General features: G+C 51.3%; 7 protein-coding genes across 7 annotated transcripts; 3 read left to right on the top strand and 4 right to left on the bottom strand.

The window, feature by feature from the left end:
- Positions 1-578: 578 nt before the first annotated feature.
- On the top strand, positions 579-1,931 carry GT037_004735 (uncharacterized protein; the record flags this gene model as incomplete). Its single annotated transcript, XM_038929782.1, has 3 exons — positions 579-1,069; positions 1,121-1,725; positions 1,816-1,931. 3 exons carry the CDS (start codon positions 579-581, stop codon positions 1,929-1,931), a joined length of 1,212 nt encoding a protein of 403 aa, XP_038788054.1.
- A 1,171-nt stretch (positions 1,932-3,102) lies between these two features.
- Positions 3,103-4,933, top strand: GT037_004734 (glycoside hydrolase family 5 protein; the record flags this gene model as incomplete). Its single annotated transcript, XM_038929781.1, has 3 exons — positions 3,103-3,163; positions 3,214-3,909; positions 3,960-4,933. 3 exons carry the CDS (start codon positions 3,103-3,105, stop codon positions 4,931-4,933), a joined length of 1,731 nt encoding a protein of 576 aa, XP_038788053.1.
- A 179-nt stretch (positions 4,934-5,112) lies between these two features.
- Positions 5,113-5,565, bottom strand: GT037_004733 (uncharacterized protein; the record flags this gene model as incomplete). Its single annotated transcript, XM_038929780.1, has 2 exons — positions 5,113-5,246; positions 5,301-5,565. 2 exons carry the CDS (start codon positions 5,563-5,565, stop codon positions 5,113-5,115), a joined length of 399 nt encoding a protein of 132 aa, XP_038788052.1.
- Positions 5,566-7,097: 1,532 nt separating this feature from the next.
- GT037_004732 (uncharacterized protein) lies at positions 7,098-8,353 on the bottom strand (the record flags this gene model as incomplete). Its single annotated transcript, XM_038929779.1, has 2 exons — positions 7,098-8,040; positions 8,094-8,353. 2 exons carry the CDS (start codon positions 8,351-8,353, stop codon positions 7,098-7,100), a joined length of 1,203 nt encoding a protein of 400 aa, XP_038788051.1.
- A 936-nt stretch (positions 8,354-9,289) lies between these two features.
- Positions 9,290-11,196, bottom strand: GT037_004731 (mfs general substrate transporter; the record flags this gene model as incomplete). Its single annotated transcript, XM_038929778.1, has 3 exons — positions 9,290-10,408; positions 10,458-10,691; positions 10,744-11,196. 3 exons carry the CDS (start codon positions 11,194-11,196, stop codon positions 9,290-9,292), a joined length of 1,806 nt encoding a protein of 601 aa, XP_038788050.1.
- Positions 11,197-14,182: 2,986 nt separating this feature from the next.
- GT037_004730 (nse4-domain-containing protein) lies at positions 14,183-15,829 on the bottom strand (the record flags this gene model as incomplete). The annotated part of the gene is made up of 3 exons (XM_038929777.1): positions 14,183-14,370; positions 14,419-15,237; positions 15,289-15,829. 3 exons carry the CDS (start codon positions 15,827-15,829, stop codon positions 14,183-14,185), a joined length of 1,548 nt encoding a protein of 515 aa, XP_038788049.1.
- A 410-nt stretch (positions 15,830-16,239) lies between these two features.
- On the top strand, positions 16,240-19,065 carry GT037_004729 (phosphatidylinositol 3-kinase; the record flags this gene model as incomplete). The annotated part of the gene is made up of 2 exons (XM_038929776.1): positions 16,240-16,436; positions 16,497-19,065. 2 exons carry the CDS (start codon positions 16,240-16,242, stop codon positions 19,063-19,065), a joined length of 2,766 nt encoding a protein of 921 aa, XP_038788048.1.
- Between the last annotated feature and the right edge of the window lie 191 nt (positions 19,066-19,256).

Raw genomic sequence — 19,256 nt, 5'->3', positions numbered from 1 at the left:
CACGCAGAGTCAAGGGTGGAAAGGGATCGTGTTTGGCATCTGCTTCGAGTTGTCCTCGTTGCTCTCCATTTCTTCTTATTACTGGTAGCGCACGATTCAGCGCCTCATCAATTCGAAGGGACATTGTATACAGCAACTTCACTTCGCGCAAACTGTACTGGAAGCTAGCAAAAGCGAGCGCAGGAGGCAGGCTGAGGCTACACACACACACACATCTCTCACACCACATCCTGTACCTTTCACATCTCCGCATCTGCCAGGGGCGATCGGACTATCCCGTCTTGCACTGAGCTGTCTTTCTGGACCTTGTCACCACGCGCCGACAGCGGCACTGTACGTATGGCCTTACTCTACGCTGTTTGTCTTTTGTCTCGACATCGCATTGCAATGGACTGCAAGTCCACACTTTCTTTTGCAACACCCTCTATCTCATCATGCTGATTTGTATGCCAATCACAGAGTTGCGTGTACTTTGGCTATTGATACTAGCACATCAAGTACCTAAGAGCGAATCTAAGAAAGAATACCGGAACAAACCTCATCGCTTACTGCAGTTGACTTAACATACCACAGCAGATATGGCTGACGACGACAACTTCGATATCGACATCTACGGCGATGACTCCTACCAAGACTCGAGCGTGCAGCAAGACACTACCATAACCGACTCTAACACCTCGAACACAGAGGCGAATGCTGCGACATCGAACGGCGTACCAGATACTACCAAGACCGAGAACGGCGATCAAGCGACCAAAGAGTCTACAGACGAGGCGACAAACGGCAAGGGTCATCATGACCAGAGCACCCAACAGATCGCATCCACAGGAGGCTCGGCTGGCCTTGACGTTCACAAACAAGCACCTCAGCAACAGGGTACAAAGCGTAAGCAGGGCGAAGACGACGATCGCCCAACTGACCCCGGCGCCACTGCAGCTCTTATGATCAACGATGTAAATTGGTGGATTAGTGAAGAAGACATTCGCGGATGGGCCAATCAGAGCGGTTGTGAAGATGAGCTTGTTGAGGTAACCTTCAATGAGCACAAAGTCAATGGCAAGAGTAAAGGGTTAGTTGCACTTGATGCTTCGAGGCACAATATGCTAACCAACTTTTGAAGTCAGGTTTTCACTCTTTTGAACTCACCACAGGCAGCTACTGCTTTGAAACACCAAATCGAGAACCTCTTCAGAGACCAAGCCCACACGAAGAAGCCGACCGCCATCTTCAGCCCTCCGCATGTCAACCCATTCAAGACACTGCCAAAGGATGTTCCTGCGCGAGACAAGGGTCGGAACGACCGCGCTACCTCTGGAAGCTACGGTAATCAAGGTGGCTATAACAACAGAGGTGGATATAACAACAACCGTGGCAATTTTAACAGGGGCGGCATGGGTTACCAAAACAACCGCAGCTTTTCTCCTGCTGGCGGAAACATGGGTGGCAACATGGGAGGCTACGGTGCCCAAGCGCCGATGAACAACTTCGGTAACCCCATGGGCGGCATGAACAACTTCGGTGGCGGCTTCAATCGCGGCGGCATGATGGGCGGTAATATGCGTGGTGGTATGGGCAACCGTGGCCGTGGCGGCAATATGGGTATGAATCCTATGGGCACAAACCCCATGGGCGGCATGAACATGCCCATGGGTGGCAACATGATGGGCATGGGAGCCAACATGATGGGTATGGGTGGTGGTAATATGGGCATGATGGGAGGAATGGGTAGGTCGAGAAATTTTCATACTCCGACTAGTGACTTACCCCCATCCTTTTACTTCCTCAATGGGACGATTGCTAACAGCGAGGCTTTAGGAGGCGGCTTTGGTGGCAACCCAGGATTTAACCCAGGATTCTTCCAAGGCAACCAAGGCGGCAATGATGGCAGCTGGCAAAATCCGCACGGCGCGAAGAGGCCTCGTCCTGAGTAGGGTTCAGATTCGGAGCATGCGAATCACGTACCGACGCGCCTATGCATGCTGCCGCTTCCAGGAGATCCATTCTCGACAGCAGAGCAAGCAGATTATGAATGCAAGCTGACGCAACGCCGTCTCGACGCGCTTGAGTGCAAACATCTACGGGGTCTGCATGGTTGTGCTCTTGGAGACGAGATGTTTAATGCGGCCCTAGACTGGATGATAGAAGGCACCTTTTTGATTGCAGTTCAAGCCTTCTATGCGACACGCTGTGGGCTGATGACCCACTTGGTATTTGGTCCTTCTTTTCTCGGCGTTTTAAGGGCAACGGGGCAACTTCCAACAATCAATATCTCTTCTTCACTTGTCTTGTTAGCTTTTTCTCTTGTTTTGTTCAAGGGAATAGTATATCCTCTCGGTATTTGTAAGCCTCCATTTTGTTGGTACATCCTTGTTTTGGATGTTTCACACGAGTATGTTTAGCTCAGGAGTTTTGCGGTTCCATTTCGCACATGGAGGAACATGCGCTCGCGTTTTTATTATACTGGTTGCAACCCAAGTACTTTGCCCGAGATCCGGCGCTATCATGTCGTGTTTTTACCGAACTGTTTTGGGCACGGAACACTTGTATTATTGTATCTGGAAGATGGTGTGTCTTAAGGCGTTCGCATGTGAGCAATAATTTCATGACAAGTGGAAGAGATGAGGTGTGATCACCATCTGAAGTATTTCAGTCTTTGGTGGAAAAATGTCATTGTCCTGGGTAATTTGGAGATTAGGCCCGTGGGGACCTGCATATGAAATCGGGCTGGGGTCTACAATATAGATCGAACGATGGCACACTAATCATGATAACGGCCAACCACACTTGCCATTAAAACAAACCCGTTGTTTTCTAGATGTCTTCCATGCTTCCGCTTCCACCTTGCGAACCGGGTAAGCAGGAGAGTTTGCAATTAAACTAAATTAGGAAGGAAGCTTGATGGCCACGCTAGCCGGAAGGTACCACATCCTGGGGTAACAGTTCATTAATATGTGAGGATTATAGAGAAATGACGAGGGGATAGTGGGTGAGGCTATATGGAAAATCTCCGTACCGAGGTGAAGGAACCTGGCTGATGGTCGACATTGTATATCTCCCTCCATCTCCTGAGGCGAAGGTCACGCCGAACGCTCAACAGTCGCAATGAAGATTTCGTATGCAAGTGCAGCAGTGCTGCTAAACAGTACCTTCGCTGTTGCTCAATGTTCGTTGCTCCATGATTCCAATACTATGGCGACAGCTAACATGATGAAGCGACGAATGGCACCGGTGTAAAATGTCCTTCAACTTCAAAGTTCTCTGCCATTTCGGCTGGTGCCTTCTTCGAAAAGTTGAACCCAGGCTGGAATGTTGGCAACACGCTTGACGCTGTAGAAACCGAAGGCAGTTGGAACAATCCGCCAGTCGTCGGCAGCACCTTTGACGATGCGAAAAGAGCTGGCTTCAAGAGCATTCGGCTACCCGTAACCTGGGCGTACCACTTCACTTCTCAATCACCAGACTGGACCGTGGATCCCGTATGGCTGCAACGTGTATCGGATGTTGTGGACATGATCACAGACCGAGGGCTGTATGCGATTGTTAATGTTCATCACGATTCCTGGACTTGGGCCGATCTTACGCAATCCAGCACGAACATAACGGCTGTTGAAGAAAGGCTTGGAAAGCTTTGGAAGCAAATTGGGACGAAACTGGCTTGCAAGAGCGAGAAGGTCGCTTTTGAAACGATCAACGAGATCCCTGGGACTACGGCTGAGCATGGCGCTGTCATTGACCGCCTGAACGATATCTTCCTTCAGGCTATTAATGATGCGGAAGGCCACAACCCAAAGCGCGTTGTTACTCTCGTTGGTGCTGGAGAAGATGGGTTGAAAACGATACAGTGGTTCAAGAAGCCTGACCCCAAGTTCAAGAATCCATGGGGCATCCAGTATCATTACTATTCGCCTTGTAAGTGCCATCCACTCATTCGAAGTTCATCAGAACTGACCCAAGAGAAGATGACTTTGTTTTCCAAGCTTGGGGAAAGACCACATGGGGCTCCGACGCCGACAAAGCTGCCCTCGAAGCTGATATCGCCGCTGTCCGTGGAAACTTCTCTGACATCCCACTCGTAATTGGTGAATGGGCAGTATCACCCGTCGCCACCGAGACAGCAGCACGCTGGCGATACTTTGATTTCTTTCTCCGCACAGCAGCGAAATACAACACTACAACTGTTCTCTGGGACAACGGAGCCGATTTTCTGGACCGCGCAACACATCTCTGGCGCGACGAGGTAGCTCTAGATATCTACCGCAACGCAGTAAAAGGCATTGCAAACGCGCTACCAGAAAGCACAACCGATGGCTCTGCCACAACACAATCGAGTTCCGCATACATCTACCACCGCAAGAACGAAACCGTAGGGGACGTTACGCTAGGCTTCGCCTTCAACGGAAACACGCTTAGCAAGATCAGCAGAGGAAGCAAACAATTAGCCAAAGGCAAGGACTACAGCGTCTCGGGCGAGAAGATTACTTTTGCAGCATCATATCTCAAGACGATACTCACTCCCACTTCTCAAACCGGCACCCTAGCAAATCTGACCCTAACGTTCAATCGCGGCGCCGCTCTTCAAGTCAACGTTCTCCAATACACCACACCGACCCTCTCTAACACCTCCGGTCCCTTGCCAGCAGCGGGCCAGGACTTACTTATTCCAATCACGTGGTCGGGGCAGAATAGACCTGCGGCTGTTAAGGCTGTCAAAGCCGATGGAACATATCTGGTGGACGATTGGACACAGTATCTAGGGGCGTTGCAGCAGGGACGCATGACATACGATGGTCAGTGGAACTGGGATGCAGGACATGTTGTCATCAAGGCGGCAGCTCTAGATGCTGTGAGGGCAGCAAGCATAGACACTACATTTACCATTGAGTTCTATCCTAGAGAGCCAGGAAATGCGGTAGAGTATACAGTTACTGTATAAGAGCGCTGTAGATGTGTTACAGTCGAGATAGTCATAGTGCAAATGAGCTAGACAGGTCATACGGCAAACCAAACGTGCCTTCATGATATAGTGGGTTCGTCTTGTATCGATTCCAATACCGTTACGTTAGGATATGTACATAAGTTTGATAGGCCGTCATAATAGTAACACGATCCAATTCAAGCAACAGCGCTAGATACCTGAATGGTAGTCTCATCTCGGAAACGACCGCCGCCAATAAAGGTATGGATAGACAAGGGTGCTGATCCATAGACAGTGACGCCGCTATCAAGAGTCTGTTGGACGTTGAGGGCTACGAGTGTTAGCTTTTGTCACCAAAGTAACTCAGATTCAGATTTGAACTTACTTGCTCCGTCATAAGAAAAGTTAAACGCAGCACGGTCGCACCTATGGGCAACGGGAAGCTCAGCGTTGGGTGCTTCAACACAGCTGCTCCTCAGCTTGTGGTCTTGTTCGTATTCGTCTGATGTGAACGACGCGTAGAGGTACAGTTGCTCAATGTCGGGGCCGAGTGTCATTTGGACGAACCACTGACCCTTGTTTTCGGTACGGGGGAGTACGGCGGCAGAGGTGGTAGCCACAAGAGCGAGGAGGACGGTAGAGAACTGCATCTTGGTGGAAACGATAATGATGGATACTCGATGATATTAGATTAGAGGGGAATGGATTGGAAACAGTAGATGTTGGTGATGGTATTCTGCCTGAAGAATGTATGGGATTATATACAAAACAGTACCTATGTAGTTGCTGAACACTGTAGTGGTGCCTGTCTCTCGTGATAACGAACCCGATAATACTATTGCCATAAAAAGCATTGGAATGTTACCTCGTAACGCGAGATTTATCCTAAACCAACGGTGTGGAGTTGGCTACGTTGTTCGCACTGATCGGCTGACTGCTGATGTACCATGAAGGAACCCTGAATTTCCAATATCCTGCTGGAGCATTTACGAGTAGCTCTGTGTTGATTCCCCCTTAGTAGGCGTTAGCTGCTTTATTTTTAGAGTTGCATTAGCTCCCGACGGAAGGGCGGTACCTGATTGGGATAACGTCCTTCATCTAAACCAAGAATTCTTTTGCTGAGTACTGTACTTCAGCGCTCGAAGCTCTGGAACATGTAGCAATCACAACCAAACACTGTTCCTCTCTCTTATCTCCCATATGTTGCTTTTGTGTTTGGCCTAATACTTACTAATCTCGGTGAGGTAGGAGTCTAGATCCCTTCATCCACCGGGTGAATCGCTTATGAGCATGAGAGAGAAAGTGAGAAAAATCTCCGAGCTACCGTAGTCTACGGCGCCGCCAAACCTGAACAAGCTTTTCAGGTCGAGAACACGATATTTGGTATAGTAAGGTATGGTTGTAAAGCATATTGGGAACACACATGCGCCGAAAAGGACGATGCTACGCTCACTGGAAGACAATATTACTAACGGACACTACGCCAGAACGACCTGGCCACTACTGCCGAGCGGGACTATTAATGGGCCATCTCATAATACTGCCGCGACACTATACTCCCGTATTAACCCTTTCCTTTTTCGACAATTATCGACCTCCACATCAGTATTGGATTTATTGTAATAGAAGGTTCCTAACACGACCGCCAAGGCGTTTGTCAGGTTCACAAGCGAAGGACCGGATAAGAAACCTAGCCCAAAGACATAGTGCCCTTGTTAGGTATTGGGCTTTGAATTTGTGGATGGCTGGTCTCGACCGATGGAAGTAGCATCGTAGCTGTACAGCCAAGAATAAGGGCAAGAGTATGACTAACAATTGCGTTGGCATGTTGGTAATGTATCTATCGTTCTGGCTCCCGAAGAGCGGTCATCTGGCGGTTTTGTGTAACAATTGTGGCTGTTCGACGATGATCATGTATTGCGATGCAGCTACGTCGTCGTCAGGCACCTTCTAACAACAGAGAGGCTGGCTCTAGCCTTGCCGACTGATACCTGTTGTATTCTTGTGTATCTTCCTGTTCATGGTAAGAGTTCCAACTTACGCATAGGCTATCACAATGTCTGCTGTGTCTACTCAGCTTATCTTGTAACCACTCTTCACCCTTCTGCACCAGCAATCTCTCTCCAGCAACCTTACACATACAATCAAGATAGCCTATGCCTGTGAATCCAATTGCATTGCCTCATCGTACTGCGGATTCCCATTCTTTCAGCGCAGATCTCAGTCTTACTTCGACGTCGCTCTCAATCCAAAAGTGCCCTGCGCCCACGACTTCAACACTGGTGAAGCGCGATGCTGGCTCAGCTTTCAATTGTTCTGACCAGTCGCGAATTCTCTTCGCAGAAGTGAAAGCGTCTTGATCCCCGAAGATGGCTAGAGATACATGCTTACCAACTACGTCCTGGTTATCGTCCTTGGACTTGCTCCAGAACCTATGTATCAAGGCTGGTGCAGCAAGTGTAGAGATTGGCGGTGTCAGCGGCGAGATAAGAAGATAACGCACGTCGGGCATTGTGATTGTCGCACTCTTCGCTTCCGATCGTGGCATTGGTTCGTGGCTCTCTCTCCGCCTGTGGCTAAGGCTTCTCAACCGTGTTTTGATCTCATGGCGCGTACCGCCTTCGAGACTTCTTCGGACATCTCTGCTACTTCTACGCTTCTCTGGGCTAGTCTCCTCTCCGCCCATTGTGACCGGAGGTCTCGACTCATGTCCTGCCCTGCCTTTCCTCCTGGCTCTAGTCTCATCTCGAGCTAGGTTGATCCATCCCAGATTGCTCTGGTCTGCCAACCTGCCAGCGCGCAGGACTATTTCATCGGCTGCAGTACCCGTCACTGGAGCTGAGAATGGCTGTAGTATGGTCGGTACAGGTGGCAGATGTCTAAGGATAAGGGAGCCGTATGAATAACCTCCTAGTATGACTATGGGAGATTCGTCATCACGCGCCGACGATGATTCGCTTTGGTTTGAGGGTGTCGGAAGATGATCGGGCGCGAGATTCAGGTCGAAGGTAATGCGTGGACGTAGGTAGGACATGTAGTGCATGAAGAATGCTGCAAAGGATGTATAGTCATCTAGTTCGGGTCTTCCAGACCAGCTAGTACGCCCTTTAGATCCGTGCGCACCTCTAACGTAGCTTAGTCGGATGATTCTATGGTCAAGATATATCACTAGACGTACCTGAAGTTGAAGGTGCCCACCATCCAACCAGCACGTAGGAACTCGTCTACCACGATACCAACTACGCGATCGTCGTAGCTACCTCCCATTGGTGCATATGGATGTGCCATAACAACACCTCTCCTCTTCCATTGTACGATATCGCCCGGTTCCTTTGGCTTGATTAGAGTATCTGGATGGTACACGCGGCAATCGAGCGTCGTGTCATCATGGATCGAGGGTATCGTGAAGCTGTAGTGGGCGTCTGGTGGGCGACGCATCTTCTGGGCCAGATCGAGACCCAGTAACAATTCTCATTGCATCTTCGTGAGATTAAAATGCTGGATAGCAACTGGCACAAACGCAGACAGGATGGTTCGACTACGCGATGATGGAGGAGTGTGGGGTTCAGAGTCGCGGAAAGCGCTCCGCTAACGCGAGCCCGCGCTTACTAGCGAAGACACCCTAATACGCGCTGAAATAGACGATGACTCCTTCGATACACGACTTCACACCCCTATCAAAGGGCCAGTAATCACATCTGAGATGACCACTGTCAATCACCCAAGCGTGTCTGGGCTGACATGCAGGATCCCAGATAATGTTCAACGCTACAGCCTGGTGAATGCGACTACCATCCAGTCCTTCGTCTCTGATTGTGACAGTCAACCGGATTTACGTGGGAAGTTTCCAATCGTCATGGAAGGCTCCTGAAGTTGGGTGATACGATGTGGGCTGTGAACGATATGGACATATCTGTGATTCTTCGACAAGTGAATCAGCACTATATATCGGTCGCGCTGTGCTATATCCATAGAGCAGCACTGAACCGTGCCTGTCACGTATGCGGGTCAGTGTTTGAGCCGTGGCCTGTGAGAGCCGCCATCATTGATATCGGGCGACATTTTACTGCTTGATGAGAGCAAACTCATGCTTATATCGTAAGTGTTACATCTATCGTCAGAGGGTTAAACCGGGCATAGAGAGCGGCTCATGCACGCGGCGGGTGACTGACCCTAACCTTGTGGCATCAGCCGTTATCCACTAGAGAATCAGTGTGAGAGTAACAAGAAGTGGCGATTGAAGATTATAAATTATCCGCGTCCATTTACATCCAGAGTATAATGCTCTAGATAGAGTGAAGCCGATGACCACTGCTCTAGAAGCATAACCCTGCAACTAATTACTACCAGCATCAAGGATGCCATGTACAAATCCTAGAGCGGACGAAGCGCACCACTCCGGTCTTCAGACCACCTGCCAGCGATGGCCTGTCGCGTACTCTTACCCCAAAAGGCTACTGGCATAGCAACCAGCCCACCCAAGACCTGGAAGATCATGAGTTCAATACCAATCCACATGTATCCGTGAGCGTCGATCCAAGGCACAAGCGCAAAGCTCATGGCAAAGGAGAGGATGTAGCATCCTCCACCAACAACAGCGATAGCGGGTGCAGCCCATCGCGGGAAGGCTTCGGTGACCCAGAGTGTGTTTGCGATCATGAGTGTTATGAAGGAGAAGCCGTTTATACCGTACGCGAAGTACATGGCAGCAGGTTGCCAACGAAAGTGAACAGCAAGACCATAGAGCACTGAGCTGAGCGCGCCGGTGATGACGGGTAGGATGTAGCCGACAAGATAGTGCTCCGCCTCTAATACCCCTCGATTGCGGCTTGAGAGGCGTTTCAACACCTTGCAGAAGAGCAAAGCAAATATGGGCAGACCACATAGGGCTCCGAATCCCGATGCGACATTGACAGTGCCAACAACACTCGGCGACATATTATAAGGCGGTGCGATAAGAATGCGCGCGTACGTTGCGCCGATGAAGATCATGCTTGCCGAGTTGAAGGCAGAGGCAACGAAGACCCAGAAGATAAGTGGGTTGGCAGCACAGTAAGCCATTTGGATGATGCAACGACCCGCCGAAGCCCATGATGCAAAGGGTGAGCGCGATAGACCGGCCTTGTCACGAAAGCCTGCAAAGCCAGTGCGCAAGGGGTACTCGGGCAGATCGCGATATATCTCGGAGTCCTTCTCGCGATCTTCGTAGACCGTCAACTTCTCGGTAGCACTTTGCAATAGGATAAGTCCATTGAAAGCTACAGTTGGCCTTTTGAAGTATGTTTCGGGATAGAGAGCGAAGGTGACAGCGAGCGAGACGACAACGGGGATGGTCCAGTAATGATAGAAATTTCGCCAGTTGTTTCCGTGGTCTGCTAACACAGGTACCAGTGCAACGCCAGAAGTGCCAAAGCATCCTGCCATGCACCACATGAGTGCTACTGCTGCCGATCTCTGGTTGATGTAGGTAAGGTCAATGACCATCAGGAAAGCCTAGGGTTGTTAGCGAATGAGATCGTAGTCGTCTTGAAACACTACTTACCAGGGACAACGCAAGCCCCTCGCCGAGACCAAGGAAGCAGACTGCGCCTACGAGCGAACGGAATGATCCTGCCTCGCCAGCCCATAGCATAGCGAGCAGTACGACAAGTGTCGCGATCAACATTGTAGGCCGGCGGCCTAGACCAATGGATACCGGCACCCACAAAAAGCATCCTAAGCCCATGAATAAGGTAGGTGCTGTTACTAAGGCTTTGAGTAGCCATGCGGGTATATCCTAAATGCAACATGTCAGCGACGCTTACCCCAGTGAGTAGAATTGAACGTACCTCGTGTGCGAAATCTCTTTGGATGTCGTCAAGTACGACGGACGCAGCTTGTGCTGCAGTTAGACAAACAACAGAGAAAAGGGCTACAGAGAACAATGCTCCGCCTGTCTTCCATCTGTTCCAGTTCAGAGGGTCGGCTTTGGAATTCGAGGGCATGGGAAGCTTGAGCGTTCTCCCATCGTTCGTAATGAGGAAGGTGCTTCCAATGAGGTTGTATGATTCGCGTCTCGAACGTCTGGCGGTCTCCGCGGTCATCGGTCTGGAGTGACGACCCAAAACAGAAGGCACTGATGGCCTCTTGCCGGGTGTCTCATCTGGAAAGGGTGGGTATATGGGATGTGGTGCTGAGACTGGATGAGCGTTTGGTGGTGGAGCCAGCTCCACCATAGGATGCGGATCTTTCAGGGCAGATGAAAGCCTGTTGGAATATGTTTCCGACATCATGATGTCCATGACGAGAGAAGAACAATGAAGGAAGGAATGGCGACACGAGTCACCACACAAGTGGATCGTGAACGGACAGAACTAGCGATGAAGGAACGACTGAAGAACTAACAACCTAGAACCGTGGCTAACGCCCCGTTCTATATCCACAACCGTTCGGCTCTCGCACTTTCGGCCGTTGCGGGTGTGACCGCACTTCTGTCGATCCCACCTGGAGTTGAGGCTTGAATGAAAGTCTAAGCTCCCTTTTCCACTCTTGATACTCCTCAAACAGGCCAGATCGCACCGAAAGTAAAGGTAATCAAGGACACGTCGGCATAACTTGGACACATCGTCCGTAAGACGTAGATCATCGTTCCTATCGAGCAGCGTGCGTGAAGTCCGGGAGTTGCCTTGAAATGGCCGATTGGTCTGATCGATTATCACGAACCCGATGGCCTGGGGTCTCGTGTTGGGCCTCAAACCTGAAGTAGATTTCCAAGAGAATGGGTGAAGCTACGGCCGAACTGCGGTATCATAGCGTTTCATCTGCCGTTCTGATTCAGACTTGGTGGCAGCGGCACTCAACGGCTGCCTGTGCACCGTGTCCGGAGAGTGACCGATGTTTGCTATTCGTCGTGTACTCACCGCGTTTCAAAGGCCCCTAGGAGAGGTCTGCGAACAGGTGCCTGGGCTAAAACATCGCCGTGTTTGAAGAGTGGCTAGTGAGCATATATGTGAGTTTATTCCATCATGCAAGTGAAAAGTGACGGTGATGTGACGGCGGTGTTGAAGGATTCCGATTTTCCTCGGGGTGATACTTGCGAAGATCCGGGGAAGCGAGATCCACGTCATCCTTCTCACCGCAGTCGCGAAGACTTCAAGTCTGTGAAACTCAAGGCAGCTTGTCGATCAAGCATACGTACAACGACCGCATGCGTACAACGGAGAATTTCGTAAGATGAGGCTGGCGTGAACGTTGAAGACTTGGCAAGCTAAGGGGCGCGCTATTGACCAAGGGTTCCGCATCACGTGCCATGACCAGCCGAACAGGCGTTTGCAACCTCAACAATGCCCAACTTTGTGCTTACGGCATCGCATCGCTCGATTACGTTGCAGACATACGGAGGTGACAGGGCTGAAACCTCCAAAGGCTGTACAGTGAATTTAGGCAGATAAGGCGTCAGCTGATGCTGGAACATCCCGTCTGGAACATTTGCGACTTGGAGTTGATAGATGCCAAGCATCGCGACATCTATTCGTCCGGAATATTGCCAAGGTAGACGCAAGAACCAACACCCTGTGCCCCCTTATCCCTAAGTTCCACCAACCTTAGAACAACGTTTGCGTTGGCGTGCCAGATAAGCTCTGGGCTACAGGTACTACCACAACAAATGCGGGCCCTGGAAAAACGTCAACTCGGGCCGAGCCCGCGTGTCATCACAACCTAATAGCCCTACGAAGTGTACAGTCATCCTGAGCAACGGCTGCCGACTTCCTGAGCACGAAACAGGCATAGTGAAGCCAAGGAAATTACTAAACTCCTCTGCTGACTTGAGTCTGGGCCGGCGTAAAATTACAAGACGGGAACCCAACCACCGGTATGCTAATCCTGTCGATCATCACCTGCCTATTTGGGAAATGTGCATCAAAACTGCTCGAGCTTGGGAAGCTCGGGACTGCTGGGTGTACTCGAAAAGCCTTGCCTGTCCACGAATGCTTTTATGAGGCTGACACGTCGGTTCCCTGTCTGCGGCTGTTGACATCCACCAGTTAGGCATACACAAAAAAGAGTAAGCGCCTGGAGCTAATACTGCTGACAGCTACCTATGTTAAATATCTCAAGTCCGGTGGTGATTGCGGCCAGAGTCTCATTACGAAGGGATCGGATCAACAGTCCCACCTTGCCAAAGTATAGTGGCCTGATATTCAGGTATTGGTGGGCACGTTAGGCTGGAACATACGCGGCAGTGGAAGGAGTGAACGTTGGCTACGCCAAACGATGGCAACTCTGCGAACCACTAAGTCCCCGACATCTGAAAATTGGTCATGGACTCAGTACATCAAGAAGTCTTCTGTGTGCACGTGTGGAGCCATCGAAAGTCCAAGCAGAAAACTTGGCCCCGAAATATCATTGAAGGATCGCAATCAAGAAAATCACACGGCACGCTGTCCATAGTCGAAAATTGGTGATATCAAGTGCAGTGACGCGTCCAAGAACGCACCTTCAAACGTCTACCAAGTCCTCCTTATGCGCTAGTCAAACTGACAAATTTGAGCTGGTTGGACGGATGGATAATACCATGGACGCGGATCAGAAGATGACACGTGAAGATGCTGCATCATGGTATTGAAAGGGCTCAAGGGTAGCCGAGAACGGCGACCTCTCGGAATGGACGGTGGTGGGTTAGGATCGTATGTTCTCACAAGGGTGACGGTGAATATGAATATAGCCGGAGCTTTATGCCCACGTTCTGGGGCTATCGGCCGAGGGGTTAAGACGAGTAGGCGGAGGTTGGTACTGGGACGAGTGTGGGCGGTGAGGTATAGCCTCGAGCAGATTCTGGAGCCCAACATGCGTTTGCCGTGACATGACCGACTGTCGAGATGGAAAGCATAATAAGCTTAACTTTTGGTTTTAGTTTCATCTTTTAAGTTCCATACAGGGAATGCGAAAAGCGCCAAGTCAAATTCAACTACTGACGCCTCTTGAACATCCAACAAAAATCTTGGGTATCATGTGCGAGAATTTGGAGTAAATAGAGATGCCGCCGAAGCACGGCAAAAAAGATGAGAAAACTAAAGTTTGCGTCATGGGTATCACCCTCGATCATACATCGTGTCTATGACTGACTTATTCGAACGCCGCTTAGAAAAAGATGACGTAGAGACGGGTGGTAGGGAAAGGAGAAGATACCGAAACTTAGCCCACTTGGAAGAGCATGTGGTATCTGTACGAATGGAAGATAGAGTGTGGAAGCAAAACGAACACTAAAAGATACTATGCGACCAGGACTTATCCGGTGTACCAACCGCTGGTGGCGACGGTTGAATCTTCCACTTGACGTTGTGGAATGAGCGGTGTCGTGATATCGTATGCTTCAATGAACATTCGCCACGTAGGGAAGTCGATGCTGAAGATGGCTTGATGCTTTTGGACGTCCCTCTCTCGGTGTTCCGAGACAGCGCTCGGGTCTGCAGGTTCTGGTAGTAGTTAGCAAATGTATAACCCAGTGTGACTTGCAGACTTACGCAGGAGCGGAAGCCCGTGGGCATCTTTGATAATGGCGGCATTGCCCTCCCTCACTAAGAAACTAATATAGAAGAGATTCTCTACCGTCTGCGCAAAGTCGTGGGGATTGATAGCGAAGTCTAGTAGACTAACTGCGGATGTTCCTTCAACCGTCATTGCTAATCTATGGCGTCTCAGAGCAGCAAATTGATCTTCGTCCGTGAGTTCGCCTTGTATTTCCTCGAGTTCTTGTTCAACCAAAGGTTCCACGGCGGTGATATGATCTACCAAGTGTTTCCTGATGGCTTTGACCAAGGTCAGTTGAGTGTCTTTATTGCTCTGCTGCGTGTCCTCGTTCAGAATCTCTTCTGGTCGAGTTGCCGGACCGACCGGTTGTCGTTGAGACCGGGCTCTTCGTTGGGTTGCACGAACGCGCTTTTGTACTGACAAGGGACCAAGTAGGAAACTTGACGTTGGCGGTCGCTTGTTGCAGGGGAAACATGCTTGTCGGCCGAGTAATGCCCAGTCAAGGCCATCTGGGTCTTCATCGTCGTTGTCGCCGACGGGTACTGCTGGTGCGTCTTCCTCGCCTGCAATGTGGCCGCCAGATTTCATGAAGTAAATGCACTTGGAGATGAACTGATCGAGATCAACGCCCACGCCAGAGTTGCCCAAACTGTTGTTGAGCTTCTTGCCTGCGAGGTCACTGGCGTTAACCAAGAAGCGAGAGTCGACAGTAGCATCGGCTGTTTGTCGCACTTTGCCGAACAAACTGTTTTGTGTCTTGAGAGCATCGAGCAGTCCACTGTCGTGTGATTTGACGAGATCATCGCGATTATCTGCGATGGTCAGTGATGTTCATCCCATGTGCAACAATATGCTGGACTCACCATCTAGCATGCGTTGGTGTTCGCGCATGTTTGCACGTAGCCTCCTTCGCGCCTCTGGATCTTGATTGGGGTTGTAAAACTTGAGATCGCCTTCCTCGTCTGGCTCGGGCAGCTGTGAGGGCGTTTCCGCTTGTTCGTCGTCGTCGTCGTCGTCGTCGTCGTCGTCGTCGTCGTCTTCCTGCTCCTCATCTTGGTTGCCGTGTACATGCTCGTGACTTTGCGAGTCGGCCATGTTGTAGTTGTCGATTCTCCTCCTCTTACCGCCGTTTCCAGATGTTGAGCCAGAGTCGGGTGTCGGCATACGCACCGACGCGCTCCGCAGGCCGCTGGCCTTGCCTCGCCGCGGGGTGTTGTCGCGTGTGTCGGGCTGCTCATTCTCTTTGTCCGAGTTCATTGAGCGTGTCGGGCTGAGGACCGAATAGGACGAAGTGCGCGCATTGCCGTCGGTTCGGGGCGCTACGGAGGGGTCGCGGTACAGAGAGTCGACGGTGGAAGCGCGTGTTTGTGGCGTAGCAGAGGGGTGGGTATTGAGACGCGCCATCCCGCCCCAAGAAAAAGCGAGCTGGGAGAGAGGGTGGGCGAGGAGGGGTATGCGTTTGGATGGTCGTGATGCGGGCGTTGACCTGTGCCTGGGACGCGGTTGCCCCATGTGCAGAGGCGGCCGCTTAGCGCGACTTTGTTTGAGGCAAGTGCGACCGCGTTCGTCAGCCAAGCCTAGCAGCACGCGAAAGCGCAGCTGCGATTCGCGGACCCCTGCATGCGCGTCGGCTTGTGGAGCTTCTGACCCGCTCGGCTTCATCAACTGTCTCTCCTTCACCCCGCCCAGAGACGCCATGAACTGGTGTTCCTGCTAGGCCGCATCGAATCCTGTCATGTGCTGGTAGGCTGTCAGACTTCCACATGCCTCACATCTATGGCATGCCGTAGCCACCAGCTCCCCCACCGCGCACCATGGAAGCCTTCAACTTCGCGACGTCTCTTGACCTGACCGAGCTGTCGGTCCATGTTCGCATGTATGCCTCCCTGTACGAGAACTCGAGCAGTGCTAAGTACATGTCTAGAGATCGTCTCGATGGTAACCAAAAGCCCATACCCTACTCGATTTTGCTCAAGCGACCGGACCTAAGGCACCGAGCTTCCAATATCAAGTGGGTCACCCTTCACCAGGTGAGAGAGAGAGAGAGAGAGAGAGTAGAGTGCTGATGTAGAGGTGGTAGCCCACACTTCGAGCTGTACGTCACTGCCCAAGTATGGGCAGATAGCAAGCCCCTCACCGTCCCCGTTCAGACCGCCTACAAGTCCTTCAAGAACGCGCGCATGTGGAACGAATGGCTCCAGCTACCCGTCACGTATGCGAACCTCCCCGCCTCAGCCCAGATAGCCATCACAGTATGGGATCTGTCGCCTGCCGAAGACACCGACTCGAATCTCCACGCCGTGCCCTTTGGTGGCACGACGATACCCCTCTTCGACAACGACAACACGCTGCACAAGGGTAGGCAACGCTGCCGGATACACCGCTTCAAGGCAGCCGATGGCCTGACCAACACTACAACGCCATGGGTAATACCACCGGCGCGAACAAGTAGAAAAGCCGAGGTGGTTGAGAATACCATGGACGAGCAAGTCGCTGAGATGGAAAGGCTGGAAGGCTTGCTGAAGAAGCAAGAGATGGGCGACCTGCCAACTAATAACTGGCTCGACGCTCTGGTATACAAGAAGATGATGCAAATACGGAAAGAGTCGCTCAAAGCCGAGGCAGCAGCTCTGAATCGGCAGAGCAAGACGAACGGCACGAATGGCTCCACAGATAGCCAGGACCAGGAACTCTTTTATCTCGACATCGAGCTCCCCCGCTTCGACCACGCCATCGTCTTCTCCGATGTCGAGTACCCACCGCCCCCCGTTTCGGACTTGCGATTACCTGCCGAAGCCGACGTAAGGCTGCGACCTCCACCTGAAGTGTCCTTCGGTCCGGGCATCAACATTGATGGGATCGGATATGGTGATGCAGATGCAGGTCGGCTTATCAAGATTTACGATCCTGAAGTCGGTCGAAGGGTCAACCCCGCCGAGGACAAGCATCGCGAGCTGATGCGCAGCCAGCAGACCGATTCACTTGACCGTGACCGCAAGCCCAACGTGCACGTTCGAGATAAGCTCAACCTGCTGCTTTCCAAGGGACCACTCGAAGAGATCACATCGCACGAGCGTGACGATATCTGGAAGTTCAGATACTTCTTGCTACGAGACAAGCGAGCTCTGACCAAGTTTGTCAAGTGCGTCAACTGGAAGAACCCGCGAGAAGCGCGACAGGCTGCACCTTTACTCGATAAATGGGCAGAGATAGATGTCGACGACGCACTCGAACTTCTCGGACCTCACTTCGACCATCCTGTAGTGCGAAGCTACGCTGTGGAGCGACTGAAGAAGGCAGACGACGAAGAGCTCCAGCTCTACCTCCTTCAACTAGTGCAAGCGCTCAAGTACGAGGCACCAGGCGAAGGTGATGACTCGTCATTAGCGCGCTTCCTAGTTACTCGTGCAGCCAACAGCTTTACATTGGGCAACTTCCTGCATTGGTATCTCATGGTGGAGATCAGCGACTTCAGCACCGATCAAGAACCAGAACATCGTGAACTCTTCGCCAAGGTCGAGTACGACTTTATGGTCGAGCTGGAGAAGACCCCTGAAGGTGTTGAGATACGCAAGACGTTTCAACGACAAGGCGAACTTCTCACCATTCTGGCCAAGATTTCAAAAGACGTGCGCTTCGGTGGAGGTGACCGAGCTGCAAAGCTTGCTCGTCTCAAGAAGGCAATCGCTGACCCAAAGAACGAGCTTACTAACTTCGATCCATTACCTCTACCTCTGGACCCATCAGTCTTCATCACTGGTATATCGACAGAAGACTGCAACGTCTTGAAGTCGTCTTTACTGCCCATGGTCCTCTCCTTCAAAACCACGACATCGAATCCATATCCCATAATCTTCAAGACTGGGGATGATCTACGTCAAGATCAACTCGTCATTCAGATCATCACGTTGATGGACCGCCTCCTTCGCAAAGAGAATCTCGATCTAAAGCTAACACCATACCGTATCTTAGCTACCTCTACCTCTGCTGGCGCTTTCCAATTTGTCCCATCGATGAGCATAGCAGCAGCGTGCCAAAAACACAAAGGTTCCCTACTCGCCTACCTACGCGCCAACAATCCTGACGACAGCGCTCCCCTCGGGGTACGCAAGGACGCTATGGATACCTACATCAAGTCTTGCGCCGGATACTGTGTGATAACATACCTCCTTGGGGTTGGCGATCGTCACCTTGACAACCTCTTGCTTGCTCCATCGGGCGCTTTCTTCCACGTCGACTTCGGCTATATCCTTGGGCGAGACCCGAAACCCTTTGCACCAGCTATGAAGCTTTGCCGTGAGATGATTGAAGGTATGGGTGGCGTGCAGCACCCGAACTATCTTATCTTCAAAGAATACTCATACACGGCTTGGTCCACGCTGCGCAAGTCTTCGAACCTCATACTCAACTTGTTTGCTCTCATGCAAGGGGCGAATATCCCAGATATCAAGATTGAGAGGGAGGGCAGCGTGAGGAAGGTCCAAGAGCGTATGTGGCTGGGAAAGGGTGTGGGTGGGGCCAAAAACGAAGATGAAGCAGCGAGAGAGTGGGAGGGGCTCGTCGAGGAGTCGCTAGGAGATTGGAAAGCTGGGGTAATTGACTGGGCTCATGAATTCGTTCAAACCTATTGGCGGAAGTAAGGTTGACTTTAAGACAATATAATAGGTGGAGCCTTAAGCACAATGCGAAATGCTTTGTCCGATCGAGTAAGCACAACGTGCGTCGATAGCAAGGCGCCCGTCGTGCCAAGGCTGACCCCGCTAGATCGACATCTCCATAGCTAGCACACGGGCGCGTGTCCCGGTGGAGACACCGATGGAGAAGCCCATTC

The sequence above is a fragment of the Alternaria burnsii genome, assembly GCF_013036055.1.
Source record: "Alternaria burnsii strain CBS107.38 chromosome Unknown 698, whole genome shotgun sequence".
NCBI classification, from domain to species: Eukaryota; Fungi; Ascomycota; class Dothideomycetes; order Pleosporales; family Pleosporaceae; genus Alternaria; species Alternaria burnsii.
The sequence above is the reverse complement of the archived record's forward strand: the minus strand, read 5'-3'. Positions and strand labels throughout refer to the sequence as shown.